The sequence below is a fragment of the Aphanomyces astaci genome (assembly GCF_000520075.1).
Source record: "Aphanomyces astaci strain APO3 unplaced genomic scaffold supercont1.7, whole genome shotgun sequence".
Taxonomy (NCBI): domain Eukaryota; phylum Oomycota; class Saprolegniomycetes; order Saprolegniales; family Verrucalvaceae; genus Aphanomyces; species Aphanomyces astaci.
In genome coordinates, this window is record NW_009798270.1 from 240,848 (window position 1) to 266,917 (window position 26,070).

Consider the following 26,070-nt stretch of genomic DNA (forward strand, 5'->3'; position numbering starts at 1 on the left):
CACATATGATTGGCTTTCAAATGTATTTTATTGCATAGGGAAATTAACATGTATTTGAGGCAACGGTAAAACACTCCACCATCATACTTTACCAAAAAACAGCAACGGATCATGGACGATCGAAACCAAGTGCTGGAGGAGCTCCAGTGCATCATCTGCCACGAGTGTCTGTACAAGGTACACATATGTTGGCAGTGTCGGTGTCCTTCTTGTGCTGGTCATGACGAGGAATCTCTCCGTGTATGTCGCTTTAGCCCTTGAGCTTGGGGTGTGGGCATACGTTCTGGTACGAATACGTATCTTAGAACACTTTGGTCGGCATGACACTGACGACTTGCATAGTCGCGTGTGCTTATTGCAGGCAGGTGCAGCTCAAGGCACCAAGTGCACATGCCCAGTGTGCCGCGAACCGCTCTGTGGATGCATGGACTCGCTGAACGTGAACCTGGCGCTGTGGAATGTCATACGTATCATGTACCCCCAGGGCAAGCCCGAAGCGGACGAAGAGGCTGCGTTCCAAGCGGCCAAGGCCTCGTTCGAGCTACACCAACAGCTCCGCCGCTTGATGCTTTCAGCAGCAGAAGACAATGCCCCCGCACTTAACCGTAATTTCCATGTGCATGTCGGGGAGAACCCCGACGACCGACGACGCTACCGCGTTGAAATCCACCAAGGCGTCAACGGTCAAGAAGAAATCGAGATCTTGGATGACGACGTGCACAGCGCCCTGGAATCCGACCCGGACGACGACGACGACGAGAACCCGTGGGTGGTGCGCGTGGAAACCCTCGAGGCCGAGGAGCTGCGCATCCGTCGCAACATTGTCGTGGACCAGCAGGACGAGAACACGGACGGACACCTCACCATGCGGTACCTACCCCTTCTTCTCCTTCTCGTCTCCCCCCTCATCCTTAGTCATCTCCGTGTAGCTAGCTAGCTGATCATCATTCTCGTTGTAGGAATGCGTTTGGCATTGTCGAGTTTCCTAGCATTTTAGAAGCGTATGCGGACGACGGCCAGGACTGCCTCGTGGCGCTGCTTCAGCTCGAAGAGGTACGTACGCCATCGCGCGTATATGGAGCGTTGTCATGCAAGGACACAGTCGTCATCGGCGGCGGTGTCGACATGTATTTACGTCCGCGTTGGTGTGATGGTGACGTGGATTGTAGGACGAAGAACAGACTGAAGGGTTTCCCGTGTTCATGGCAGAAAGCGGAGAAGACGACCGGCTGGTGCTGCCCCAGTACTTTGGCGACGTCCGGCTCACAGTGTGCTCCGTGGAGGACCCTCGGGAGCTCGTGCTCTCGCGCACCACCAGCGGCAGCCACGGCATGATTGAGTTCAAGAACCTAAGGTTGCACGTGCCAGCAGGTACTGTACACGATCGCACCGAATCGCCCTCGCTTGATAAGACTTGTGAGAAGTACGTTGATATCTCGTGTAGGGGAGTATGTGTTTCGAATCGAAGACGTTGAGCGAGAGGTGTTTATCGAGATCATGGCGCGCATTGTCGATGGAGGAGGAGGGGGAGTACGAGGCGTGGCCGGGGGGGTGTTGGATGCCCGCCAACAGCAGCGAGAGCGGGCGCTCCGTGCCCGGAGGTTCGTCCAGGGCGGCGGCATGGATCGACCGCAGCATCGGACGCTTCACCGATACAGTCAAGGCGATTACTCCGAAGACGACATGATGTACGAAGGTGAAGAGAACACATACGACAGCGACGATTCGTTCCTGGCGTCAGAAGATGAAAACACGAGCAGCCGAAGGCGGAGGCGACAGTCGGACGAGTTCAACGATGCAGAAGACCTAAACGACAATGACCACGTTGGGGACGACGACAGCGGGGGTGACGACAGCGGGGGTGATGACATTGTAGTCGACGAAGCTGGGGAGGTCGCGGACCGGCACGCCGCACGTCGGGTGGACGGAGACGACGAGCAGAAACAAGATGAAGACGACGAGGATCAGGTGGTGGTGGTGCCCGCGTCGTCCATGAAGCGCCGCCGCCGCCAAGTGGACTCGTCGTCCTCGGAAGAAGAAGAAGAAGACATGTCGTCCGTGCGTCCACTCCAAGCTCGCAAACGACGGCGATATGCAATAGAAGACGCGAGCGATGGAGATGACGAGTATGACTAAGTGGCTGGGTTCCAAGCTACAGATGTACATTTCATGGTGATATGTGGCAAGATCAATGACGACACACCGTCCAAAGAAGCAACCAAGTGGAATTAGCTGCTACAGTAGTTCGTAGCTTGTGAGACTCTCCACTGATCGAGGCAGTGTGTGCTGTGTGGTTAGTCGAAAGGTCAGTTAATGCACTTGTCTTGTGCGGCCACCGAAAATCACTTGGAAAGGCAGCACACACACAAGATGCAATGTCGTGGAATCGATGCATGCAACCAGTTTATGTGTTTTCATTGCTGGTTCACTGTACGTCAATAGTATTGTACACTATGTTACTTCCAATACCCATGCCGATACAACAATCAAAGTCCTCCTCGTCGTGAGTATGAGTAGCAGCAACATCATTATATGTATGGATGCGGGGTATCGTGTGTCGCGATGGATGCCGCGGGCCCTTCCGTGGCAGGCTGGCTATATACCGGCAGCAAATGTCGACCAACTTGCAATTTGTTGCCTTCCAGCACTGGGTGATTATATTTGGCTATCAAGAAGCACCTTTGCCAGCAACTGCAGCCCATGGCCGACCGGATCCAAGTGCTGGAGGAGCTCCAGTGCATCACTTGCTACGATTGTCTGTACATCGATCCTGGGCATTGCCTCTGCCCTTCTTGTGTTGGTTTCATGACGAGGAATCGGTCCGTGGTACGTCCTTGGGCTTGGGATGTGGGCACACGTTCTACACTGCTCGTAGTGTACGTATTGCCCCATTGCTGACGATACTGTATGTGTACTATTGGCTTGCGTAGTCGAGTGTGCTTGCTGCAGGCATGTGCAGCTCAAGGTCCTGCCATCAAACGCACATGTCCGATGTGTCGCGAACAGCTCAGTGGATGCATGGACTCAGACGCAGTGGAATGTTATTCGTGTCGTAAGTAGGGCCGCAGGGCAAAAACCCGAAGCGGGACCAAAGGGGGCGCCTTCCAAGCGGCCATCGCTTCGTTCGCGCGATACCAACAGCTCCACCACATGGCCAACCAAAGTCATGGTGAACTTTGTCATGTGGAATATGGAGCGCACCTCGACGATCGAGGACGCCCCCGGGCAGCCATCCGCGAACAACCAAAGGAGCCTGGACTCGGCGACGAGGGTGGTAAACCTTCATGCGACAGATGACCTAGGGGACGAAAGCACAGGCAGCATGATGTGATATCTTCTCCTCCCCTCATACACCTCGGCAATGCTCGTGCTCAAACCATCGATGAATCATGTTAACAAAGTTACACGAATTTGGTTGGAAGTGCCTATGCCAGTGACGCTGAAACTTACGGCATGTGTTCACATTCATTAGAGACCTTGAAGCAAACTACTACGTAGTAATGTCCACACAAATCAGAGTGTCTACAAGTAACTCGGCGTGAAATCCGCGTCATATACGACCCCAAGGTCCCGCCGGATGGTGTCCATAAGTCCGGCGAGGAAGAGCGACTCGGACAGCGGGTATTCCGCGCACTCTGTCGCACGGTCATGGAGGATGGCTCGGGTGACTGCCGCCGCCTCGTAGCTCAGGCCCACGGACCCGCCAAAGTTGAATGCGCTGGCGGAGACGGCAGGCTTGGGGAGGGCGAACTCGAACAGCTCCGCGTCACCCGTGCCGCGGTCCACACGCACGCGCGTGGGGGTGTGCGCCGGGGCGTCGATGACCAGCCGACCTTTGGAGCCCAAGATCGTCACTTCTTCGCGAAAGTCGGCCAAACACGAGTACTGGATCGTGCCGTAGCGGTGGCGGGGGTACTGCAACGTCACAACTGCAAACACGTCGACGCCGTCGTCCGAGAGGCTGCCCACGGTGTGCACTTGGACGGGGATTTCGTGGGGGAATACCATGGACACAAACGCCAGCGGGTAGATGCCTGCATACATGTACATGTCGTGGGTTATATTGAAGTTGCAAAAAGTGTGAGGGGTTGGCGTCGAGGGTAGTTGATCGTACCAATGTCCAAGAGCCCGCCGCCGCCCAAGTCGCGCTTCCATATGCGATCAGCGGAACTTGGGAACGCAAAGCCCATGTCGGCATGGACGGCGTGGACGTCTCCGATGGCGCCGTCGGCGAGCAGCGACCGCACGTGGCGAATGGCGGGAAAGAACCGCGTCCACATGGCCTCCATGAGGAAGAGGCCCTTGGACTTCGCGAGAGACACCATGTCCGCGGCGTCCCGGCGATTCAGCGCCATGGGTTTCTCCACAAGCACGTGCTTGTTGTGGGAGAGGGCGAGCATCGTGTGCGGGTGGTGGTACGTGTGCAGCGTGCCGACGTACACGACGTCGATGGTCGGGTCCCGGCACAGCGCATCGTACGAGTCGTAGCACTGCGGAATGCCTAGACAGAGGTAGCCTGTTCATGCACGCATGGTCGTGGGTGCTGGGCCATACCATGCAGCGCGCCAAATGCAACGGCGGCATCGAGCGTCCTGGATGCACATGCCACCACTTGGGCATTGGGCACGAGGGCTAGACCCATGACAAAGTCATTGCTGATCTTCCCACATCCCAAGATGCCCCACCGCAGCACGCCACGTGATGACGTTGTCGGTTCGGCCATGGACGCTAAATGCGGTAATAATAATGGTAACGGCGCCTAATCACTCGTCGTCATGTCCCGCCAAAGGGCGCCAAAATAGTGACAAAACATGAATCCTCTACTACAGTAGTAACACACTTCATGTTTTGGCAATTGTGTATCGAGTACTTCTGGTTTTGGCGAATATTTTTGTCGTTCGCATTGCGCATTCCATGCATATTCTCGTTATTACTTCGAAGTATTATATTCCTGTGAATCCCTAGCTGCTGCTGCTACCAGATTCGGCATTTCTTGACGGGATTCAATGGAGCGTTAACAGGACAGTTGAATACCCGAGCAAAGTCGTCGTTGTTCATGACGGCGCCATGGACTCGCTGCTTGGCCGGGGGGTGGACGTCATCCAGCGATACCTGATCACGTGTCTGTCATCCCAACAAGTCACGCCATCGCTTACTATTACGTGTACCTGAAGGTGCTGGTCGGTACTCTTTTGGCACCATGCCTGGGCAAAACTCAAAAAGAACAGCTGGTCCAATGTGTCGCTCGATGTCTACTACCGTTCATGAGATGCAGGTGTCGATCAGTTGCTGTGACGCACATAGGTCTTGCCATTCACCGCCGCCTTTTTCATGCGGACAGCATACGCCTGGAACGCCACCGCGAGGCCCCCCACGTCGGCGATCGTTTCGCCCAACGTCAGCTGACCGTTGACCATGCCCAGCAGCGTCGCCTTGTGGCCGTACACTGGCATGTTTGCATATTGGTCGACGATGCACTTGGCCTTGTCTTGGAATTGCGCGGCCGTGCTGTCGCTCCACCACGGTTGCAACAGCCCGTCGCCGTTAAAATTGCGGCCCTGGTCGTCGAACCCGTGGGTGATTTCGTGTCTACTCTATGCATTGAACCCCCCCTCCTTGCAACTTCATATGTGATAAGAAAGGGGGTGGTACCCAATGACCATGCCAATGGCGCCGTAGTTCATCGCTGCATCCGCATCCACATCAAAGAAGGGCGGCTGCAAAATGCCCGCTGGAAACACAATCTGGTTGAACGTCGGGTTGTAATACGCGTTGACAGCGTGCGCGGGCATGCTCCACCTGGTCTTGTCCACCTCCGTGTGCAGCAATGTGACAGCGCGCATGTGGTTCAATTGCGTTAGCGTTTGGATATTGCCAAAGTAATCGCTGCGAGTGAGTACCACGGGGTAGTCGTCTCGGGTCGTGGGGTACCTACAAACATCCATGGCCATCAGAAGTGCCTCAGATTTCTTGTTGGCTAAAATGATATCTCCACGATGCCCTTCAACGACAATGTACTGTTCATACCCCAAGAGTTGTGTCATGGCGTCCAATTTCGACACGGCTGTGGCGCGAGTGCTGTCGTCCATCCAATGGTTTCTTTCTAGTCGACTGCGAAATGTACTGCGGATGTCGTCCACCAAGTCTTGGATACTCTCCAACGACTCGGGGTGGAACTTTCTCTGGATGTAGTACCTAACGCAAAAAAACAGACCGCACATTCGTGCATGAGTACTCACGATGATCGGTATTCATATTAGTAGTAGTACTCATTGAGTACTACAGTAACCAGTCCCTAATGCAAAAGAAAAAAAACACCGCACATTCGTGAATGAGTACTCAATATATATCAGTAGTTACTCATTAGTAGTAGTACTCATTCGTACAGGAGTACTCATTGAGTACTAATCAGTCCAACAAGACATTTGAGGACTACTCGTGGAGTACAACTAGCATCAGACCAACAAGTCACCGAAAAGGACAGAATAAGTGTGCCTAGTTGAGTGATGTTCATACCGAGCCATGAGTTCACCGAGATGGTGGTTGACCTTGTCTGTGCATTGCTGACTCCGAGGCCGCATCGTCTGGAGTCCGTAGATGGTTTGGCCAAAGAAAGCAAACGTGGCATTCCGAAACGACGCCGCGAGCCCCCCGCTCGACGCCAGCACGAACTGAAACGCGACGACTGATTGCAATGCTTGCAACGATGATTGCCTCAGCAACGTCTCGGCGGCGCGGAAGAAGGCGGGGGTGACCACGATGACGCGCGTCGTGTCATCCAGAGAAATGTTCGCGCCACGGAGCGCCACGTACATGCTGGGGTACGTGCCAGAGATGTTGGTCGTCGGGTTGTACGTGGCGTTCGGGTCGCGGAGCGCCGCCTTTGGCAGCATGGCTTGGGCCACGACGGTCTCAAACGAGACGACAGTATCTGCAACGGTGTCGTCCGACCACCCGGCTAACGTCATCAATGACGTGATCATCGATCGATACGGAGCGTCGAGCTTGGTGAACCGCGTCGTGTTGACGTAATCCTCGCGATCAGGCAATGTGATCCCGCCTGAGGGTGTCGTCATCACATGTCGAAGTCAACATTGTCAAATCCAAGCCGCCAGCAGCTTAAGTTTTCAGCAACAGCATGAGCCAATCAAGATCGATTTACATCTTTCTTGTTTTTCACGAATTAGAAAAAGACGACTTTTTTTCTACTTTTGGTATAGTGAGCTGCGTGAAAAATCGCAGAAAAAGAGGTAAAAAGTATTTGGAACCACTTTTTCATTTGCTAAATATATCGACTAGGAACAAGCCCTAATAATTAACAGTAAAGAACCGCCTAAGCCAATCAAATAATATGCTTTCAAATTTCTGCCAATCCAAAGAGTTGATTGAGTTTTGTGCAAAATCTATTATATCATCATTGTGCAAAATCTATTATATCATGTATCAAATAGCTTGAACAAGCTGAAATAGGGTCCAACGCTATTGTCAAATTGACGCAAACGTCGAAATTTTTCTGCAAAGCACACAATATCAAGAAATGGAGAGGGTCATAACTCTTTCCACAAGCAATAGCATCAATATACAGAACTGACTGCCCTACCTTGTTCAACATGCAGTACCATTTTGTGTCCACGCTGCTCGTCCACGTCAATGTACGCCGGGAACAAGAAGTTCATTCCGCTTTTCATGGACAATGCGCCGACCAGCGCGAGCAACTCGTGTTTGGACTTGGTGCTTCGAATCGCATTGAGATCTGGACCAAGGGGGGCCGCGCCAAGTGCGTCGAGCACACTCGTGTTCATGCACGAGTCGTACAAATCGGACACGAGCGGCCACTTTTCAGCGAGGATCGTGCGAAACAAGTCGTCGTTGGCATCTTGAATGCCGGAGAATGACCGCGAGAACGACGGGCGGTCGGGCGGAAGCGATGTGTTGGCCAGCCACCCGCCGCACGCAAACTCGTAAAAGTCCGAGCACGGCAACGCGTTCACGTTCATGAGCGCGGCCACGGACGCCGGCAGGTCCGAATCCACGCGAATGCTCGACGTTTGTGCAAAACTCACGACCAACACGACGAAGAGCACACCAAGAATGAGGGCCACGACGAGGGCTCCCATGCGTGTTCGGGCTGGCGACAGAGCTTTGGCGGCCTTGGACGCAAGGCCGTTGGAGCTCTCGATGTCCATGGCTTCGAACCCTTTCGTGCCCATGATGATGCTGCTGGTGGTGTCGTCGAGATCGTCCGAGTGGCGGTGCTTGGTGACGTCTCGGACTCGATGAAGGAGCGGACTCGGGGAAGGCGGACGCTGGTATGGGAAGCGATGGACAACCGACGACGACGGGTACTGCGCCTCACGTGGCTCGTCGAGCATATACGAATTAGTGCTAAGTAGTATAAAACACGAAGTTCGAAGTCACATCGTAACGGCAACCGAAACTTCGTGTTTTTCGAATATACACCGCGTGGTGCCACGTCATTTTGGAATACTGTAGAATGTTGAAACCCAACAAGCAAATTGCAAGACAGCGACATCAAGTCAACGTTCCATGAAGTACGTTTACAAGCGATGTAACTACCGTAGTTGTATAGCACCGTGTTCTGACATGCGCTAGACAGGCTGAGGGGGAGAGGGCCACCGACATGAAGTTGAGATTGGGGTCCTACTTTAGTGGTGCAAATTACTGTAGCTACAAAGGGCGGGGAACCATCCATTCAAAACGGCAGACAGCCAATTTCACGTCGTCTATCGCTTGGAAGGAGCGTGGAGGGAAAAGCTGGGCTCGCTCGCTTGTGAAATCAGTATGTTCATAAGAAAATGATTGGTCAGTCACCTTGAGAATTACACGCTCTGCACTTACTGTACGACGATTTTAAGTCGCTACAGGACGAACGCACGCACTTGAATTGGCCTTGTGCGAGGCCCGATCGTTGGTGACGACAACCAAAGTGTTGTTTTACATACCGGCGGAGCGAAGCTCAAGGCGGGTGGAAAGATTCTCTGGGGAGGTATGCCACGTTGTTTATGCAGAGTGGCATAATCACAAGGGCTAACTGACCATGGAACAAATTCGAGCCCGCCGAACAAACTGACCACTTTTACTGGCCCCAGGTGGTGCCCACGAAACGATTTGGTCGTAAAAATGAAGACCATCACATGACGCATGTGGTCGTCGTGAACACGTTATTCCCTTTCAGATTGGTGTCAAGTTGAAGTCGATTCCTAGGATAACTAGTGAGTATATTCAGGGCCGCCGCTTTGGAAGAAGTTGCTAGTCCTTGCTATCGACGAAGGCGAACACACAACTCGACGACTACGTACGTACTTACTGTATCTCGTTGGTGGGACTCGGTAAAGTGCAATGTGCAGTTGCGTTGTGCTGGTTTCGTGTTAACTTTACAGTTAGGGGCACAGGTGCACCTGGTGCTACAGTGTAGTCCACGCCAGCTGGTTTGGTCGGTCTGAAAACGTTGGTTGCCAAACTTCAACGATTTGTTCCAATCAACAACGCAACTAATACAACGAAGATACTTGTCACTTTGGAATTCCCCCCGCCATGGCTACATCCCCTGTGGCCACTGCGTCGGCATCATCTCCCAACATTGCGACATCGATGTCGCACATGAATGAAGGCGAAGGGCCGTGGACTCGTAGCGAGCACGAACGTTTCCTCGCCGCCACAAAGCTGTTCCCGTTGGGGCCGTGGAAGGTGATTGCCGCCCACGTCCGGACGCGTAACGTCCGACAGACCCAAACCCACGCTCAAAAGTACAAGGAGAAGTTGGCGCGGTGGGACCGAGGGCTAAGTCGCCGGCGGAAGATCTCGTTCGAGTCAGAGGACGGCCGACGACCAAACTATATTGAACGACCCACCGACAAGGCGGTCAAGAGGAAGAAAGCAAAGCACCGGTCGACGAAGAAAGCCCTCCACCGGAAAAAGGCGGCGACCCTTTCCCCCGAAGAGCCAAGCGAATTGACCAAGGCGGACGAGCCGGATGATTTGGAGCCGTTGGCATTCTCGACACAAGACTGCTTCAAGCTGTTGGCTATGATGGACGCGAGCCCGTCGCCGTGCCAAGTGGACGCGCTGCCTTCGTTGGGGGAATCTCTGGATTATTTCATGGAAATGTTTGAAACGTAGAATATCGCTGTAGTTATTTATCCATAGGTTGTCTTGTTGCAATCAATCGTACTCCCAGGTGTCGTCTTGTATGTGTCGCATACTTGTAGTATCTGCGTTGGCCACATCGGAATGAGCTTTGCTACAGTGTGCCGTCGTCGTCGGTGTGAATTCTAAACTTATACTGGACCTGGAGCTGTCAGTGGCTCGGCGGGCGACGACAGCCGGCCGGTTGTATACCCCACACACTTGACGAACGCACGACGATCATATGAAATCATGGCAGCGCGACGCGTTCTGCATCACTCGTTTGCGTCAAAATTTGGCTCAGATGCATGGGGCCACTTGGTTTCAGCTTCAACTCACTTTACTAACCGCGAGAAAAACACATTTTTATGTACTTCCGAGGGGCTGGCTCCCCAGTCACTCGGCTGTTATCATCGACTTGTTGCTCTTACACTTGAACTTGAAATTGGGGGCTAGGGACCATGTTCGAGTGGTCCATTCATTCAATGGGCACGTCGTTTTCAAACGTTCATAAAATGTGACGATATATATAGTATTTATTCGCTATAAACTTCCAAATTCGCGTGGTGTGTCGAACAATATTGAATGCAAGAGCCAATCAAATCCACTCAAAAATGGATTAGCCAATAGCGTCGATTCGTGATTCGATTTGGCGGCGAGATTCGTATCGAATCCACACAATACACGACGAATTTCCTGCAACCACTGTTGCTTACGCAAATCATTTCACTTGTTTGTATTATATTATAGTCAAGTCAAATGCAGTGGAAATCAAAACAACCCAATCCGGGTAGGATCAAGTGCATTTCTGCGGACGCTTTGTCGTGATGGAAAGCTTGACATCACCATCCCAGTTGTACCATGTGCACTTGCGATGAATTGAGTCTGACTTCAAGTAACGTTTATCGTCAAAAGAACAGTACTGTAACCGGAGCCATTCCTTCAGCGCTCGTGTCCATGCTAATTTGGCCATCTAGATGAACCGCACTTGAAACACGAACAATTGTATAGCGCCGAGGAAGGTTGGAATGTCCAATGGAGATGAATGACAGTGTTTGGAAGTGCTGACTGCGACAGGTTACCTACATAGTTGTACCCAACGAGCCGTCCTTTGTGAATAAAGTGATCGGTACAACTTGCCCCGAGCATGAAATGGAGATTTTGAAACGGAAAGATAACTACCCAAATCCAAAGTTTGAAACTCAGGTTTGTCTACGTCAGTACTACTACTATACGTATACATAGTAGCAATGTAGTATTTCACGCACCGTGCATGCAACAGTTGATTGCATTTGATGACGGTCGACTCCATGGAGTTGCTGCCAACGTTCTGTAATATGTTACGATGAAAGCCACTGTCGTCTGTCGTTGCGATCACACATGTGATTCTTGTCATGGAATGATACTGTACTGTGTAGTCCAACACGGCACTGTTACAGTACGAGCTAGTACTAGTACTATGTACTTGAAGTAGTAATCAACCCATACTGTAGTTTATTCAGCCTTTCAGTACTGTATCACATGATATCACATGACAAGACACACGCCAGACCGAATGTCGTTGAGCCCCTTGGCCAACGCCCCAACGACTTTCACGTCAAATTGTCGCCGCCTTCGCCACGCCATATCGTCCACGTCCTTAGCCTCAACCTCTTGTCCATTTGATTTATCCTATTCCGTGGAGGAGCATCACCCCCCCTCCGTGGAAATTGTTTTGGACGAACCTCCACAACCTCTTGAGGCACATGCTGGTAGCTTTCGTCGCCGTCGATCGGAATCGCTTGAATGGTGTTGGTTTTACGTCGTTCAATGCGGAGCTCGACGTCTTGTTGGTGAAGTTTCGCTTCGAGTGATCGAACCTTCTCCTGCAAGCTCTTGGCCACTGACTGCATCGACTTGGCTTCCATTTCCATCCAGTACATCTAATAATCACACAACAGACCTTAGCCAACTTAGATTTATATTTCACCTTACATACCTCGTCTCGTTTCTTCTGGGGGCCTGTCACCACGTGCTCGCCGCGATAGCCAAATACCTGGTGACGTTGCTCTAAGGTTCATCTCCATGCAATACACACTCCCCAAATACCTGAAACTCGAGTGCTCCTGTCGCCACGTACTGGCAAAACTCTTCGGTGACATGCACTGGATGCATGAACGCTTGCTCAATGACAGGGTGTCTTGACTTGCACACACTTGGAGCTGTCGCGTGTGCCGTGCTATCTTCAAAGAACACGTACTCGACAAAGACGTTGCTGGTGAGTTGAGGGGGAAGCCCCCGGGCCCCCCGCACATTCACGCGGTACGCCACGGTCACACCCATGCCAATCGCCTCCCGTAGCTCTTCCTCTTTGTCCACGTCATGATTTACACGGTGCACATACTTGACGACGTCCTTCCGGTGAGTCGTTCTCTTGTCGTTTTGCGCCACGTGGGGCTGGATTTGAACCATCAAATGCCCCACCACTTGGCCCGCGTCCGACACAATCGGCAACGCGTCCTCTACATCAAAGTAGTAGGCCAACTTGCCCAAGTGAACCCTGGCCACGCCAATGCGCTCTTCGCACGACGCCAGCTGCAGGGGGTTCCCATCGGCACTGCCCCCTCCACTTGGGGGCATCTGGGGGGATGAAGGGGAGGCTCCATGATTGGTCCCAGCAATGGGAGGTTGAATGTGGAACAGCGTGCGTAAAACCGCGAGTCGAAGTTCAAACTCGGCCGGGCGTAGAATCAACCGCTCCCGACCATTCGACGGGTTTTCCAGCACGACCCAAACGTCCGTCGACAGCTGTCAAGCTCACATTATTGTCTTCACCGTGGAATGTTGGTTCAAGACGAACAGTGTACCTGCATCCGATCCAGGGGATCGTCGTCGTTTGTGGTCACAGCGTGGTTGACCATGGGGACTGCATGCACAGTCAAGGGGGTGTCCATCTCGTGGCACATTGCATCAAACTCGTCAACTGCATCCAGGAGTTTCATCGTATTTCGAGAGTAGATTCGTGACTCCAACACGTTCATTTCCGCGATGGCCGCCGCGGATAACCGCCGAATGGTTTCGGGGCGGACGTGGGTGGCCATGTATTTGGGCGGAGGGGCGGCGCCTCGCTATATCAACGTCCAATGATGCAACGAAAACAACAACATTGACGCGACTACCTGAAGAATCACATCATGCACATCCGATTCGTCGTCTAGATCCACCACGCTCTGCGCAAACATGGTACGGATGGAGGCAATTCTCTCGAGGATGGACGCTAGGGCAACGTGGCAGCGGCGCTGGGCGTCTTCGTGGGTCAAACCAGCCGCTAGTGGATGCCGGTACGACTGAAGGACAGCCCCGCGATCTAGCCAGTCTTTCCGGCTGTTACTTCGGACGTGCTGGTTATCATGGTCATCCTCTTGGCTTGGCGCGTTGGGGTTGACGACGCGAAAGACGTTGCGACGCCCGCAAGTTAGAGTATCCCCATGAGCTAGCGGGCGCGGTGCTGCCCCCACAGTAAGTGGCAGCCCATTGATCAAGCATGTCGTCCCAGGCATGGCCACCATGAATTCAACGGTTCCTGGTTCCGGTACTTGTAGCTCGCAACTGGCAGCCCCAGCGCCCCCTCCGAAGAGAACGACGTCGGCGCCCTTGTCCCGACTCATCTTGCTGTCGGAGGCGGCCACGTGGTATCCAATCATACCGCTGAAGAGGCGGTCGTCGTGTAGCCGGACCAGGTGAATATGATGCACCGTGCGATCCCACGCCAGAACCTTTGTGCCCAGTTTCGTTTCGTCGTTGTCGACGCGTCGTTTGAACTTGAGCCAGTCGTCAGTTCGTTCCAGGGCGGGTTTCTACGTGCACAACCAAGTCATGGCCAAAGTTATGTCTCCCTAGATGGGAATAAATGTACCTGAAAGGTATGGACGAGGGATTCGAGGTTCTTGATGGTTGCACGTGTGTGCTGGTGGTCCAGCTCGAGGCTGTCGTGGTGCAATGACTTGGACTCGCGATTCAATTGTCGCTTCACCTGCTCCAAGTGATCTCGCAGTCCTTGCAAGTCACCTTCAAGCTGTGTGACGATTGCGGTCGGGCCCAATGCATTGGGCGCCACTGGATTGTTTATGCCTCGGAGCAACATGGCGAGTCGAAGTGTTACGAGGTTCTCCTACCGACGTCCCCCATCAGTATGTTGGGTGGTAAGACCATTCTCACTGTACGAACTTCGTTGTGAAGGGCAGATTGGATGACATGCGCAATCACAAACGTCTTGCATCGCCCGCCAAGTGTGTGGCTCAGCATCGTCACCTGTGACAGGAAGCTTGTGCGTCAACATATGTTACGGGGATTTCGTACCAACGACGACGACGCTTGCAACGGAACTTTGTCCAATGGCAGATCGTCCGCCAAGAGCTTCACGCACTCGGCAAAGGTCGTCGGTCCCTACGAAGTCCAGTTCTTAATAGACCGTCTCAACACAAACAAGCACCTGCTCAAGTCGGAACCCCACGTCTGACGCCCCGAGGGGGCTGCGGGTGTTGGCGGAGGCTGCAATGTCCACAAAGTCCACCCGTGACCAGCATGCGCCGCCCATCGAGACCACGTGCAACGTCACAACGCGACTAGACTTGGTCGTTGTTTTGTTGGACGCAATTGCATCGATGGCCATGGCGCGAACGGCTAACCGCAACACCTAGTAGTTCGCGCTTTTCAAAGCTGCACCATAGAAGCATTCTCGTCATTGACGTGCCTGCTTCAGCATAGTTGCGTCTGTAAGCTCGATGCGCGTGACGTCCGGGCCGTAGCCTCCGATCAATCGATGGAATTGAGGCCGAAAGGCATGTGGTTTGCCATGCAGCACGTCGGTGGCGACATCGCCGTAGACTTCGACGAGACTGAGGCTCACAGTGCATTGCTCGTTGAGCAGTCCCTTGGTTACGTACGCGATCAACCCATCAGGGTCAAAGAGAGTGGTGGACTTGCCCGAGCCTTGCTACAACACGACCGCATTAACGACGCCATTGGGAATGAGGACGAAGCCCCCACCTGTCCAATGGCCAACACGGCAGTGTTGATGCCGGCAGCCGCGGCTGCGATCATGTCCCCGCCCACGACACAGGACGGAGACTCGGAAGCGTCGACGATGTGGTTGAGCACAAACTGCTTTTCTTCGGCGTGATGGATCCACGTGACAGTGGATTCACACACACCCAGCCCCACGGTGTGATCGCCGCCACTCTTGTCGTCCAGCGCGTGGACGCGTCCAATGACCGCAATCGGTTCCATCCAATTGAAAGCACATATGCCGGTTTCACATAGATATTTGTCGGTTTCATCCGTCTGGAGTGACGATCTTGACAGTCCACTTGTCTCACCACCTTCGATCGTTAAGGCTCCAAAGACCGACATATTGTTGACAGGGGCAACTCAAAGGGGTGGCCATTGATGGGGCTATCAGTGGCGACACTGTGGACGCAAAACATGTGTGCATTACAATCGGTTTGTGTTGGATTCGCAATCTGACAGTACACAGTGTAAGTTACCAAGTGGTATGTACTACGTAGTACTAGTACTAGCTACGGAAGTACTACTCTGAAATTGGTACTACGTAGTACTAGGAGTACATAATACATTACAGTACTGTGAGATAACATCAACAAATCACACACGACGCACACCGTGGCAGTCACCAGACAAGGTACAAACAACAGCAGCGCAGTAAATTGAATGATGTAGATCTAAAGCGCACAATGCGAACGCTGCGCTTTCACTGATGTGTGAAAATGACCTTCTTGCCCCTGGACTCATGGACTATATACATCATCTCATACGAATACCTACCTCATCTGTACCGACGTAGTTAACGTTACTGGAAGTCATTAATGAGTATACATCGTCGGTATGTCCGTTTGAAGGAAAGGCATTTCCATTTCACGATGGTTTAAAGGTCAATTCATTGCTTGGTTGCGTGCTCGCGAAGCTTTTCGAGGCTTCGATAGCGGTGCGAGATGGTGTTTTTCACCGCCTTGTCCAATTCCCCAAACGTTTGGTCGAACCCGTCCGGCTGGAACACGGCATCCCAGCCAAAGTCGGTGCTACCCCGCGCCGGAACGATCTTGCCGTGGGTGCGACCCACAAAGAGGATGGGGTCGTTCAACGGTTGGCCTTGATCGAAGTCCTGGAATGCAAAGATGCACTGTGCATACGCGGACTTGTCAGTGTACGCTGCCAGCAAGTTGTTCAAACCCACGTGGCCAGTCTTCTCCAAGAACCATTTGATGTACACACCGGGAAGGCCTCCAAGCGCGTTGAAGCAAAGCGATGTGTCTTCGACCAACACCGGTCCATTCACTTGAGCCGCGGCCAGGCGGCACTTCTCCGCCGACACGTACTCGGGATCGCCTTGCAGCTCAGGGAGATCCAAGGACACGTTGCGCACCTCAAAGGGGAAGTCACTGCCCAGGATCGCCACCACTTCTTCGAGCTTCTTCTTGTTTCCAGTCACGAACGTCACCACGCGCTTCGCCATGATGTACTCGGCAGTGGATGACAAGAAAACACGACCATCTACGCTTATCCGGAATATATATCCGGATATTTATTGCATGTCCTTTCTGGAGCATTTTCGAATTTGACGTACGACGAGCGAACACAGGTACCTCGGACGCAGCGCGACGAAAGGAGGCCCCATCAACTGGACATGGAACCATCCAGCACTCGCGACTGATTGCATGAGGCGGACGTGTTTGCGTCTATGTCTAGGACATCACCATGAACAACATACGACCGTCGTTGCCTCCACTTCCTGGTGTGGATTGGACCAAGCGCCTCAACCAAAACGGGTCAACGTTCTCATCCATATGGAGCTTTGGCGAAGATGACGACATTCGAATCGAAGACGTCGACATGTGGCACGAGTAAGCATGACACTAATAACTTCGCATCTTCCTACGGAAAGGTGTGATGGGTGGGCTCATAGATGCAATCAAACCATGCATGATTCTGACTCTCAGTCCAAGAACGACGAGGTTCCCAGCAACCAGGGCGACGAGCTCATTTGGATCGTGAAACACACGCGGGATATCCACGTCAGTCCTCCAAAGAGAAAGTACTTCGCACTGCCGGCATTCCAAGCCCTCAAGCAGGACCTACCGTCATGATATTGTCCCTTCCTAACACGACGTGCTCCTTGTAGGGATCCAATCCAGCTACAGCCGCAAAATGACTGTGACGACGATGTGTGGCCTCCACAGGAACCCCCTGTATGCCACGAGTGTTCATTATTGTCACCTTAACTTATATCTCCTTCAGAAAACACAAAAGAAACGAAAGGCAAACACAATTTGGTGGCCGGTATGATTGGACTACACCACACGCCACAGTTGACCCCTGAACTTTATCCATGACACAGGGTGACTGGAAATGCGGTCGCTGTGGCAACCACGTAAACTGCATGATATTTGTTTGGGGATTGAGATTTTTACACAACCTCACGAGGCACCACCACAGAACTTTTCCTACAGGTACTTTTATCGTCCATAATTGGCATGCCCTTGCGCATTATGTCGATCTTGGACGTAGAGAGCAATGCAAGCGGTGCAAGTTTGGAAAATGTGACGCGGGCGTTGATGACATCTCCTCACATCTGTGGCGCCCCATCTTGTCCTCGCTACCCCCCTCTGACCCCCCGTTTGATGTATTGACCACGAGATCGTGTGTGTCTACAGGGATCCTTTGTACCAAGAGAACGACGAGACCCCCGCGTCTTTTTTGCCATCTCCACCCCCCCATTCCCCACCTTCCTTTTGTCCCTCTGGATACATTGTGGACACTCAGGCGCTGGTCCCCATGAACTCCCCCGACGAGTACAGCTGCAGTTCGACCGACTCTGAGCCTTCGTTTGAACTCGACAGCCCTCTTGGCGTTGACAACAATTTTGGTTGACGTCAGCATTTATAACATCACATACATGTTTTAGTTCCATTATGGTTCTAGTAGACCCAGCCTTTCTACGGGTCTCCATCGTCGTCGCTCTTGCGCGCAGGCAAATTTTGCTTCACTGCTGCTTCCAGCGTTGGGACGTTCACACCAACAATGTCGCTCACAATCTTCTTGTCCTATGCACATTCCTGCTGTCAGTCTTCCTTCCAGTGGCAATTGGGGCTTGAGGTTGCTACCCGATAGAGCACAAAGCGAGGCTTGCAGCATTGGTTGTCGGCAATGTTTTCAATCTTCAACGTCGCCGACACCTATCGTGCCACATGACTACTGTACTACATGCAGCATCCCCTTGACAAGCAATCGTACAGATGCAAACAGCACCCTCGAGTCGCCCCCTGGAGTCTCGGTACTGATACGTTTGTACGTGGGTTCCAACACTCGACACGGTCCACACCAGTCTTGGTAGACATCCACCACTACATTCGGTAGCTCGGAAACCTGGACGATCATACGAATTGACGACTGTACCTACCAATGAGTTTGTCGGCGTTGGTTTCCTTCACATGCGTCCATTGGTCCAAGTCCTTGATCGGTACCGCGAGCGACATATTGTGCACTGTGCCCTTTGTAACCGCCAGCTTCTTCAACCGTCACGCTGTTTGAAACCGTTTCACACGACTCGTCTAGACTAATCTCAAGTTTGAGTGCGATGGAGTCGACGACGGCACACGTCGACGCTCCTGACCGGAGGAATCAACAGGACGAGTCCCATGACGCGGTCGGGACATTGGCCACGACGCAGACCAAGACCAAACTCAACAAAATGATGAACGCGTTTGCATCATTTGACGACAACATGCGCATTGGCACACGGGTACATTTACACTTCTCGTTCGCTGTATCCTCGTCCTATAATCTCATCGAGAGTTTTTTGTCGTAGCAACGACGGGAACGTGATGAACACCGCCTCGCGGAAATGCGAGCCGATATGACCCGCCTCGAGAAAGCCCTCAACGCCGAAACCAAGCGGCGGTTTGAAATGAACAAGTCCCTCCAAGCCCTTTGCGACGACAGCGTCGCCGCCATGAGCGCCAAGTTCGACGGCGTCCTTGCCGACTGGATGGCCAAAGTCGACGGACGGCTACAAGGGCTGGCTGACAAGATCCTCACCCTCGAAGGCCAATTTGAGTACGAAAAAGTGCACATTCCCGAGGTATATATAAACAGGCACACCCGGTGCTATCCATTTGTGTGGCTGCGAGAGGGGGGCTGACTTGGACATGTGCAGGTGATTGAAGCCCGGACAAACGAGCTGACGGCCAAGTTGAGCAACTTCATGGACGCGTTCGAGGCCGAGCGAACGCGGCGGCTGGAGCGGGAGGCGGAGATCCTCAAGCGCCTATCCGACCACGAGCAGTTGGTAGCCGACCAGTTCTCCAAGGAGCGGCGGGACCGCGAAGTCAAGGCAACGGAGCTGAAGGAATCCCTCGACATGTACACCAAGACGAGGCTGCGCGGTGACGGCAAGTTCCAGCTCGTGGCGCAAGAAGAAATTGCCAAGATACAAAACCTCCTCGTCCAAGAGTCGCAGACCCGGGAACGAGAAGACGACGAAATCATCGACGCCCTCAACCGATACACGGCCAAGTTGCAAGACAGTCTCAAGCTGATCAACAGCACCGAAGCATAGCACACAGAGCTTGGTACGACTAGACAGACCTAAACATGAAGTATATGGATAACGTCATCATGCCTTTCATCGCAACAGTGTCAACGGCTGTTGCGACTGCCATTTTCGCATATAAAGCAAGGCGGGGGAGTTGAGTGAGCATTCGGGCAATGAACTACAAGTAGTCCCCCTGCCCAGGGGGCTATGATCACAACCCATCGTTGTACGGGTATATATATATATACCCCTTGCATGAGCTTGCAGATCGAAACTAAGGCCGAGATACTGTGGATGACTCGGAATGTCCAAAAATGACTAGCAAAAGTATATTACTATTTATGGTATGGTCAGAACAGTCGACGGCCTTTCATCGGCCCTTCGCCTCCCTCGTCGGCTTGATCGCCATATTCTTCTTCGAGCGATGACGCGCGACGTTTTCGTCCTCGTTCCGGCGGTGTCACCATCGGCAAGAGCGCCGGGTCCAGCGCCAGCGGCGCTTCGGCGAAGAACGGATGGGTGAGGGCGTCGGCGGCTGAGATGCGTGCGGACGGATCCAATCGAAGCATCTTTGTGAGGAGGTCGACGCCTGAGGGGGGTAGCGTCGGGAACTGCGTGGCGAGGGAAGGAGGCGATGTGGGGGCGAACTCGAGGTAGAACGGCAACGCCTTGGCCGCCTAATGGAAGGTCAAGGTAAGGACCAGAGGAACAACGTACGGTCCAGTGTTGCTCGTCGGGAGATCCCAGAGCGCGGAACATAAGGTTGAGCTGGTCGATGTCGGATACCCCGTCAAACCAAACTTTGCGCAATACGAGTTCGCCAAACACACAGCCGAGAGACCACATGTCAACGCTCGTGTCGTACTGCTTGAGACCGAAGAGAAGCTCCGGGGCGCGGTAGGCCCGAGTCACGACTTGGAAACTTAAACTCCACGGCGACACACGTGTGGCGAGTTCGGGCACCACCACTGCCAACCCAAAGTCTGCGAGCATGGCTGCTCCGTTCGTGGCGAGGAGGATGTTGTTCGGTTTGACGTCGCGGTGGATGATATGACGTGCATGACATTCAGCGAGACCTTGAAGGATCATGCGAAGGTAGCTCTTGATGTGTGCCAAGGAGACCTGCGGGATCGCTTCCGTGGCTTTGATCACGGTTTCCAGATCACTCTCCATGTACTCAGACACGATGAATGTCGAGGGTTCATCTTGGTGTTGTTCTTGGAGTACCTCCTGGAGCTGTAGTACATGTGGCGCCCCCACGAGGCGCTGCATCACCTCAATTTCGTCGGATGTGCTCGAGTCCTGTCGCTGGAATAACCGTTTGATCGCAACTTTCTCGCCCGTTGTGTTGTGTGTTGCTACGTACACGATACCATACGTTCCCCGACCTATCTCCTCATGCATCGTGTACGCTCCCACAACTGCAAAGTCCTCATCATCCGAGTCAAATTCACCCATCGCCGACGCTTGGATTTACCGCTGGAATGATCCTCCTTTTGAAACGCACATTGTCCGGATAATCACAATCCCTTGGAAATAGTGTGAGCATCAAGAAATAGTATTCTGATTTCTACAAAATAGTGTCATATTTGTCATACGATGAGGTCCGCTGCGGCGGCTTTATGCGTGATGTGGGCTGCAATGGCAACGCTGCGTGGCGTTGTCGCCCTAGGCAATGGAGGTGGCATTTCCGACAATCACTTTATCGACGACTACTTCTACGATGACGACGCCATTTCCTTGGTCACCGCTTCCACCTCGATTCCAAGCGATTTCCTGGGCGAATCTGTTGTCCTTGCCGTCGAACAAGCGTCCGTGTACAAAGAATTCATGCTGCATGCGTCTCGCACACAAGACGTGGTGGTATTCATGTCTACATCTCCTGATGCAAGACAAGTCTTCGAACGCGCGGTGCGGCGGCTGGACGATGACGCCTTGTCAACCACGCGCTTCTTCGCGTTGCCGTTGCCTCCTCCATCCTCATCACCCCCGGACGACGATGGAGCCGGCTTTGACGAACCCATTGTCTCCTTCCACTCCGTGCACAGCCTTCCGTCCATCCCCAAGTCGGGTCTCCATGTCGTCGTCACGTATCCCGCGTCTGGTCCACGATCGTTGGCCGTCCACGCCAGCAACGCCAAGATGGTTCAGGCGTCAACTTCAGAAGACGACTGGGTAGCTCGTCTGCAATCCCAACTGGCGTCGTTCACTGCTACCCCAGCGCCGCCATCGTCCCCGTCGAGCGTCATGCCATCGATGATGACCGTCGCCATCGTACTGTACGTGGGGGTGGCGGTGATCCCGAAAGTAGCGGCGAATTGGCAGTGGTGGGTAACGTTCTGTCAATCGAAGCGCATTTGGTTTGGGCTAAGTCTCTTTGGACTGTACCTGTCGCTGTCGGGTACGCCACAACAAATCTTCGTGGATGTCTTAATCATGTGGGTTATGGTCTGTCTGTCTGGCTGGCTGGCTTTGCGTAGGCTCATTTTACTCAATCATCCATGGCGCCCCTCTGTTCCACTTGTCTGGCCAAGGTAGTTGTCGCCCCAATAGCCAGCCTTCCACTACTGTCGTGTCCCTATTTCTGACTGCCATCTGCGTCAGGCTTTGCCCTCATGCATCCACAGCCCCAACGGCAGTTTGCCCTGGAAGGTTTGTTTGGCGGGATGTTGCCGTTCGTCGTCTCCGCCGCGCTGCTCACCATCACCCACGGCATGCCGTACCTACTCAACCCAGACCACCGATTCCACTCGGTCGTCATGTGTGCCATGGTCCTCGGCACCACATGCTTCCTCGAGCATGCGCTCTTCACGTCCAAAAATCGGTGGTATCGGTTGTTCTAGTCGAAGGCACGTTTGCTACCCCGTGGTAATTTGGGCTTGAATATATATTTTTTCAAGCTGAATTAGTTAAATGTCAGGGTTATCCCTCGAGGTTAAAAAAAGTGTTTTACTTGGCGGCCGACTGGGTTGTTTCTTCCAAGTCAACCAGTCGGAAAGCCGACTTTTACTCCACGATATGGCAACGTAATTCAAATTTCACAAACCTTGGGCACTAAATCTAACGTTTTGCCAAGGAAGAGCCGCCATGTTGTAGAGTTGTGACTTCGAATAAAGTCAAATGGCTACGAGAGCTTTGATTGATTGCTCTCTGTACTCTGGTCCTACTTATACTATAAGTTATTAATACCCCCAAGACTTTATATTGAACAGGACATGTGAGACTGACTTATTAATACCCCCAAGACTTTATATTGCACAGGACATGTGAGACTGCTGCCTTTACCAGTGTACTAGGTAGTACTACTACTACTGTATGTCCTGTACATTCAACGGAGCGATGGATAGATCATACTTCGTAGTAGAACGTTTACAATACCATACTCGTCTCAATAGGATAAAACTTTGGGTCCAACACATATCACTATGAATAGGATCGTGTCCAATGTCCATACTATCTACAGACGAGCGTACGTTCGTTCCTCTCTCTCGCATCTTGGTCGGCCACCACTTGCTTACGTCTCCATGGCCTTTTGCTGCGCTTCCACGATCTTCTCCATGAACGCCGACACAGCGTCCACCTTTTCCTGGCAAATGTTGCGCACTTGGTCGCAGTACGCAATCGCGTCCGCCGACGACGCGATCGCCGCGCTCTTCTGGAACACATCCAGATGGTCCATTTCCACGTTCAGGTTGAGAAACATAAAGTCCAGAAAGCCCCGCTGCGCATCCAGCATGGAATCCAACAGCTTCTTGAGCGGCGGGTCGTCGCCCCCTTCGTCTCGGCGGCCGGCGACCAGCGTGTCGTCCTCCGCCTCGGCTTCTTCGCACCCATCTCCCGACTCGTCGTCGCCTTCTTCGCGGATCGCATACTCGTCGTTTCCTTCATCCTCTTGACCAAACGACACGTGTCTGGCCAAGTAAGTAGTAGTTTGTTGAGATCAATATATATATATATATATATATATATATATATATATATATATATATAAATCTACACTAGAAATACACGTATACAGAGAGATATCAGGTACTAACAGTAGCGAAACCACGACTACGCAGGTATATATATATATATATATATACATGTATATTATATATTACATATATGTATATTATATATTACATATATGTATATATGTATATAGTCTATGCAGCAACGACACGATGAATAACTACTAGTAATACCACTAGTCTTAATCCCCCAGATGAATGCTGTACGACGTAGTACTACGTAGTAACGCAATAACGAGAAAGGAGATCACCATGCAAAATCAAACGAGCTATTGCCCTTCTACGCAAAATGTGGACTACTGTTGTGCAGAATCGCCAAATCTATCGATATCTTCATTGTACTGATATATTTTGTATGTAAAAAGGTGATATCCTGTGGTGCTTGGTATCACACTAATTGAATTCACACACTAATTTGACGTTGATGGTGGTCGTTTCCTGCAATCTGATTGGCTAAATAAATCCTTCGACCGATGATTCTTCTGTGCATTTAATTTGGTTGTGTGTCGATTCATATTCTCTCCATGTTGCTCCAGTTTAGAATATAAACACACTTAAACAATATCTAGTAGACACACGGACTACAAGTGTCATAGAAGCCATACATACAGTATATCCCCATATGTATATCCCCCATACACATGCAACAAGGGGGACGTACCGCTTTGTGAGAAAGATCTACACATATACATGTTTATGATGAGAAGATATTCCATGGGATATATCGTACCTGGCTTGGGCGTACAAACACTCCGTGCTTGGGTTTGCATCGAAAGTAGTACTGGCCCTACATACACACAGATGTGCGACAGTGTCATGCCATCAACAACAACAACAGCAGCATATCGTCATGTTCGTCGAGCGTACTTTGATGCTGCCGTCATTCTTGCCGTCTGCATGGTCGAGCTGAATGCCTACCCACGGGCCACTGAATCCTGCCACGTCACCTACATCCCCAGGTGAACAATATATATATATACCATCACCAAATATAATGATCTAGTTGTTTGGTTCGACCAATCTCGTACCAATGTATCGGACGTGACCAAACAGTTCCTTTTCGGAAATGCACACGCGGTCTCCGACGTCCACGTCACCGTCGGCGGCGGCGATGGCTTGAGCATTCTCATCGTCGTCGATGAAGATCTGCCGGTCATCTGCCGCTGCCGAGTCATGGGGACGTTCCCCGTCAAACGTGCCGTCGTCCACTGAATTGCTCTACAAGGGATGACGGGGGATGAGGCACAAGGGCAACCTAAACTCGATCGATCGATCCAAGGAATGGGAAAAAAGCTGCAACGGTTGTCGTGTAGGTGAGACAAGGCCCCCTACTGCTTGACGCCCGAACTGTATCGCATTTTTTATACAACCACACAGGACGTACATTCGAGTGAAGTGGTGGGGGTGGCGAGGTCGAGTCTGGGACCAACGGCAGCGATTCCAGTCGCCGCTGGACCTTGAAGTCGACGGTCGTGAGCAGCAGCGCCGCTCGTTTCGAGAACTTTTGCTGGAACCGCTGGAAAAACGCTAGCGACGCCGACCGACACGTCGAGCTGGCATCGTAGAGGGAGCTCTTGAGCCCGACTTCGATCTGTTGGACGTCGCTCTTGTCCAGCACTGCACTCCAATGCACCAGCACCAGCGTTAGCGCCCCGATGCAACATGCTCGGAGGCCTTTGTTCTTGCTTTCCACGACCCCGTCCACCAAGTACCGAAGCGTCGGTCCCTTGGTCACGACGTTCGACACGAGAACTTCGACGCATTCACCACAATACGCACCGCACACTTTGTTGCCACCGCCACGGACCTCCACCAAGACAGGTAGAAGGTCCCGGACCAATGGCGCCATCGAGTCGCGCGTGATCTACGATATATCATGGGGACGGACGTCGGGTTTTTGAGGAAGGACACTCCAAGCATGACGCAGACAGACCTTGCTCATGACCGCGAGCGTGGCGCATACTTCCTTGACAATCTGAGACCGCAAGTCTTGGATCACGTCCTTCAACGGCTTCAGCACACGCCACGTGTCGACCGAGACTGTGACCGTGGTGTTTTCAATGGATTTGAACTGCTTTTGAATCTCCTGCAACGCCAGCAGCCGCTTCTGCCAGTCATCCGAGTACTTTTTGATGGAGTCCATCGCATCGGACACCTCGGCCGCAAACTAGTCATAACCTCATTTAGACCACCCTTCCGCGTCATGTCCTCGGTAGCTAGCTTACGGCGGTGGCACTCATCTCTCAGCGGACGCAAAATCCTCGAAAAAAACCGCCGCACCGGTATTCCGGATAAATAGGATGTATCCGGACAATCCAATCG

General features: G+C 52.4%; 13 protein-coding genes across 23 annotated transcripts; 6 read left to right on the forward strand and 7 right to left on the reverse strand.

Annotated features, from left to right (window-relative positions):
* The first annotated feature begins 93 nt into the window (after nucleotides 1-93).
* Nucleotides 94-2,400, forward strand: H257_04031. Of its 2 annotated transcripts, XM_009828388.1 has the most exons (6): nucleotides 94-177; nucleotides 255-286; nucleotides 343-870; nucleotides 960-1,053; nucleotides 1,170-1,371; nucleotides 1,445-2,400. In XM_009828388.1, the coding sequence occupies exons 1-6, from the start codon at nucleotides 112-114 to the stop codon at nucleotides 2,134-2,136; spliced, it is 1,614 nt and encodes a 537-aa protein (XP_009826690.1). In that variant the 5' UTR covers nucleotides 94-111; the 3' UTR covers nucleotides 2,137-2,400. The 2 variants fall into 2 exon arrangements, with proteins under 2 accessions (XP_009826690.1, XP_009826691.1); XM_009828389.1 differs by having other exon boundaries at nucleotides 94-286.
* Nucleotides 2,401-2,700: 300 nt separating this feature from the next.
* H257_04032 (hypothetical protein) lies at nucleotides 2,701-3,297 on the forward strand (the record flags this gene model as incomplete). The annotated part of the gene is made up of 2 exons (XM_009828390.1): nucleotides 2,701-2,826; nucleotides 3,061-3,297. 2 exons carry the CDS (start codon nucleotides 2,701-2,703, stop codon nucleotides 3,295-3,297), a joined length of 363 nt encoding a protein of 120 aa, XP_009826692.1.
* A 71-nt stretch (nucleotides 3,298-3,368) lies between these two features.
* Nucleotides 3,369-4,784, reverse strand: H257_04033. Of its 2 annotated transcripts, XM_009828391.1 has the most exons (3): nucleotides 4,555-4,784; nucleotides 4,115-4,501; nucleotides 3,369-4,034 (listed from the first exon to the last, which is right to left on the reverse strand). In XM_009828391.1, exons 1-3 carry the CDS (start codon nucleotides 4,721-4,723, stop codon nucleotides 3,523-3,525), a joined length of 1,068 nt encoding a protein of 355 aa, XP_009826693.1. In that variant the 5' UTR covers nucleotides 4,724-4,784; the 3' UTR covers nucleotides 3,369-3,522. The 2 variants fall into 2 exon arrangements, with proteins under 2 accessions (XP_009826693.1, XP_009826694.1); XM_009828392.1 differs by lacking the exon at nucleotides 4,555-4,784 and having other exon boundaries at nucleotides 4,115-4,529.
* Nucleotides 4,785-4,891: 107 nt separating this feature from the next.
* Nucleotides 4,892-8,372, reverse strand: H257_04034 (hypothetical protein; the record flags this gene model as incomplete). 4 transcript variants are annotated; one of them, XM_009828393.1, is made up of 7 exons in its annotated part: nucleotides 4,892-5,112; nucleotides 5,169-5,252; nucleotides 5,301-5,589; nucleotides 5,653-5,931; nucleotides 6,028-6,195; nucleotides 6,517-7,060; nucleotides 7,601-8,372. In XM_009828393.1, 7 exons carry the CDS (start codon nucleotides 8,370-8,372, stop codon nucleotides 4,975-4,977), a joined length of 2,274 nt encoding a protein of 757 aa, XP_009826695.1. In that variant the 3' UTR covers nucleotides 4,892-4,974. The 4 variants fall into 4 exon arrangements, with proteins under 4 accessions (XP_009826695.1, XP_009826698.1, XP_009826697.1 ...); XM_009828396.1 differs by having other exon boundaries at nucleotides 5,169-5,589; XM_009828395.1 differs by having other exon boundaries at nucleotides 5,301-5,931.
* A 1,076-nt stretch (nucleotides 8,373-9,448) lies between these two features.
* On the forward strand, nucleotides 9,449-10,211 carry H257_04035 (hypothetical protein). The gene has a single exon (XM_009828397.1). It carries the CDS (start codon nucleotides 9,556-9,558, stop codon nucleotides 10,138-10,140), a length of 585 nt encoding a protein of 194 aa, XP_009826699.1. The 5' UTR covers nucleotides 9,449-9,555; the 3' UTR covers nucleotides 10,141-10,211.
* A 1,416-nt stretch (nucleotides 10,212-11,627) lies between these two features.
* Nucleotides 11,628-15,414, reverse strand: H257_04036 (hypothetical protein; the record flags this gene model as incomplete). The annotated part of the gene is made up of 12 exons (XM_009828398.1): nucleotides 11,628-11,817; nucleotides 11,871-12,068; nucleotides 12,125-12,181; nucleotides 12,235-12,933; nucleotides 12,993-13,253; nucleotides 13,305-13,982; nucleotides 14,042-14,296; nucleotides 14,353-14,436; nucleotides 14,485-14,571; nucleotides 14,618-14,821; nucleotides 14,879-15,121; nucleotides 15,175-15,414. 12 exons carry the CDS (start codon nucleotides 15,412-15,414, stop codon nucleotides 11,674-11,676), a joined length of 3,150 nt encoding a protein of 1,049 aa, XP_009826700.1. The 3' UTR covers nucleotides 11,628-11,673.
* A 566-nt stretch (nucleotides 15,415-15,980) lies between these two features.
* On the reverse strand, nucleotides 15,981-16,684 carry H257_04037 (RdgB/HAM1 family non-canonical purine NTP pyrophosphatase). Its single transcript, XM_009828399.1, has one exon. It carries the CDS (start codon nucleotides 16,655-16,657, stop codon nucleotides 16,082-16,084), a length of 576 nt encoding a protein of 191 aa, XP_009826701.1. The 5' UTR covers nucleotides 16,658-16,684; the 3' UTR covers nucleotides 15,981-16,081.
* An 83-nt stretch (nucleotides 16,685-16,767) lies between these two features.
* On the forward strand, nucleotides 16,768-18,111 carry H257_04038. 2 transcript variants are annotated; one of them, XM_009828401.1, is made up of 6 exons: nucleotides 16,768-17,045; nucleotides 17,108-17,269; nucleotides 17,324-17,390; nucleotides 17,440-17,481; nucleotides 17,540-17,651; nucleotides 17,710-18,111. In XM_009828401.1, the coding sequence occupies exons 1-6, from the start codon at nucleotides 16,900-16,902 to the stop codon at nucleotides 17,829-17,831; spliced, it is 651 nt and encodes a 216-aa protein (XP_009826703.1). In that variant the 5' UTR covers nucleotides 16,768-16,899; the 3' UTR covers nucleotides 17,832-18,111. The 2 variants fall into 2 exon arrangements, with proteins under 2 accessions (XP_009826703.1, XP_009826702.1); XM_009828400.1 differs by having other exon boundaries at nucleotides 17,540-18,111.
* On the reverse strand, nucleotides 17,814-18,684 carry H257_04039 (hypothetical protein). Its single transcript, XM_009828402.1, has 4 exons — nucleotides 18,602-18,684; nucleotides 18,436-18,545; nucleotides 18,306-18,377; nucleotides 17,814-18,245 (listed from the first exon to the last, which is right to left on the reverse strand). The coding sequence occupies exons 1-4, from the start codon at nucleotides 18,675-18,677 to the stop codon at nucleotides 18,138-18,140; spliced, it is 366 nt and encodes a 121-aa protein (XP_009826704.1). The 5' UTR covers nucleotides 18,678-18,684; the 3' UTR covers nucleotides 17,814-18,137.
* Nucleotides 18,685-18,744: 60 nt separating this feature from the next.
* Nucleotides 18,745-19,834, forward strand: H257_04040 (hypothetical protein). Its single transcript, XM_009828403.1, has 3 exons — nucleotides 18,745-18,943; nucleotides 19,010-19,282; nucleotides 19,358-19,834. The coding sequence occupies exons 1-3, from the start codon at nucleotides 18,779-18,781 to the stop codon at nucleotides 19,757-19,759; spliced, it is 840 nt and encodes a 279-aa protein (XP_009826705.1). The 5' UTR covers nucleotides 18,745-18,778; the 3' UTR covers nucleotides 19,760-19,834.
* Nucleotides 19,835-20,040: 206 nt separating this feature from the next.
* H257_04041 (CMGC/CDK protein kinase) lies at nucleotides 20,041-21,233 on the reverse strand. The gene is made up of 2 exons (XM_009828404.1): nucleotides 20,453-21,233; nucleotides 20,041-20,412 (listed from the first exon to the last, which is right to left on the reverse strand). Exons 1-2 carry the CDS (start codon nucleotides 21,191-21,193, stop codon nucleotides 20,086-20,088), a joined length of 1,068 nt encoding a protein of 355 aa, XP_009826706.1. The 5' UTR covers nucleotides 21,194-21,233; the 3' UTR covers nucleotides 20,041-20,085.
* Nucleotides 21,234-21,308: 75 nt separating this feature from the next.
* H257_04042 lies at nucleotides 21,309-22,655 on the forward strand. Of its 2 annotated transcripts, XM_009828406.1 has the most exons (3): nucleotides 21,309-22,136; nucleotides 22,216-22,269; nucleotides 22,340-22,655. In XM_009828406.1, exons 1-3 carry the CDS (start codon nucleotides 21,335-21,337, stop codon nucleotides 22,576-22,578), a joined length of 1,095 nt encoding a protein of 364 aa, XP_009826708.1. In that variant the 5' UTR covers nucleotides 21,309-21,334; the 3' UTR covers nucleotides 22,579-22,655. The 2 variants fall into 2 exon arrangements, with proteins under 2 accessions (XP_009826708.1, XP_009826707.1); XM_009828405.1 differs by having other exon boundaries at nucleotides 21,309-22,269.
* A 420-nt stretch (nucleotides 22,656-23,075) lies between these two features.
* H257_04043 (hypothetical protein) lies at nucleotides 23,076-26,006 on the reverse strand. Of its 4 annotated transcripts, XM_009828407.1 has the most exons (8): nucleotides 25,974-26,006; nucleotides 25,682-25,915; nucleotides 25,133-25,612; nucleotides 24,777-24,966; nucleotides 24,616-24,695; nucleotides 24,479-24,535; nucleotides 24,410-24,426; nucleotides 23,076-23,646 (listed from the first exon to the last, which is right to left on the reverse strand). In XM_009828407.1, exons 1-8 carry the CDS (start codon nucleotides 25,986-25,988, stop codon nucleotides 23,250-23,252), a joined length of 1,470 nt encoding a protein of 489 aa, XP_009826709.1. In that variant the 5' UTR covers nucleotides 25,989-26,006; the 3' UTR covers nucleotides 23,076-23,249. The 4 variants fall into 4 exon arrangements, with proteins under 4 accessions (XP_009826709.1, XP_009826710.1, XP_009826712.1 ...); XM_009828408.1 differs by having other exon boundaries at nucleotides 24,479-24,695; XM_009828410.1 differs by lacking the exon at nucleotides 23,076-23,646 and having other exon boundaries at nucleotides 23,826-24,426.
* Between the last annotated feature and the right edge of the window lie 64 nt (nucleotides 26,007-26,070).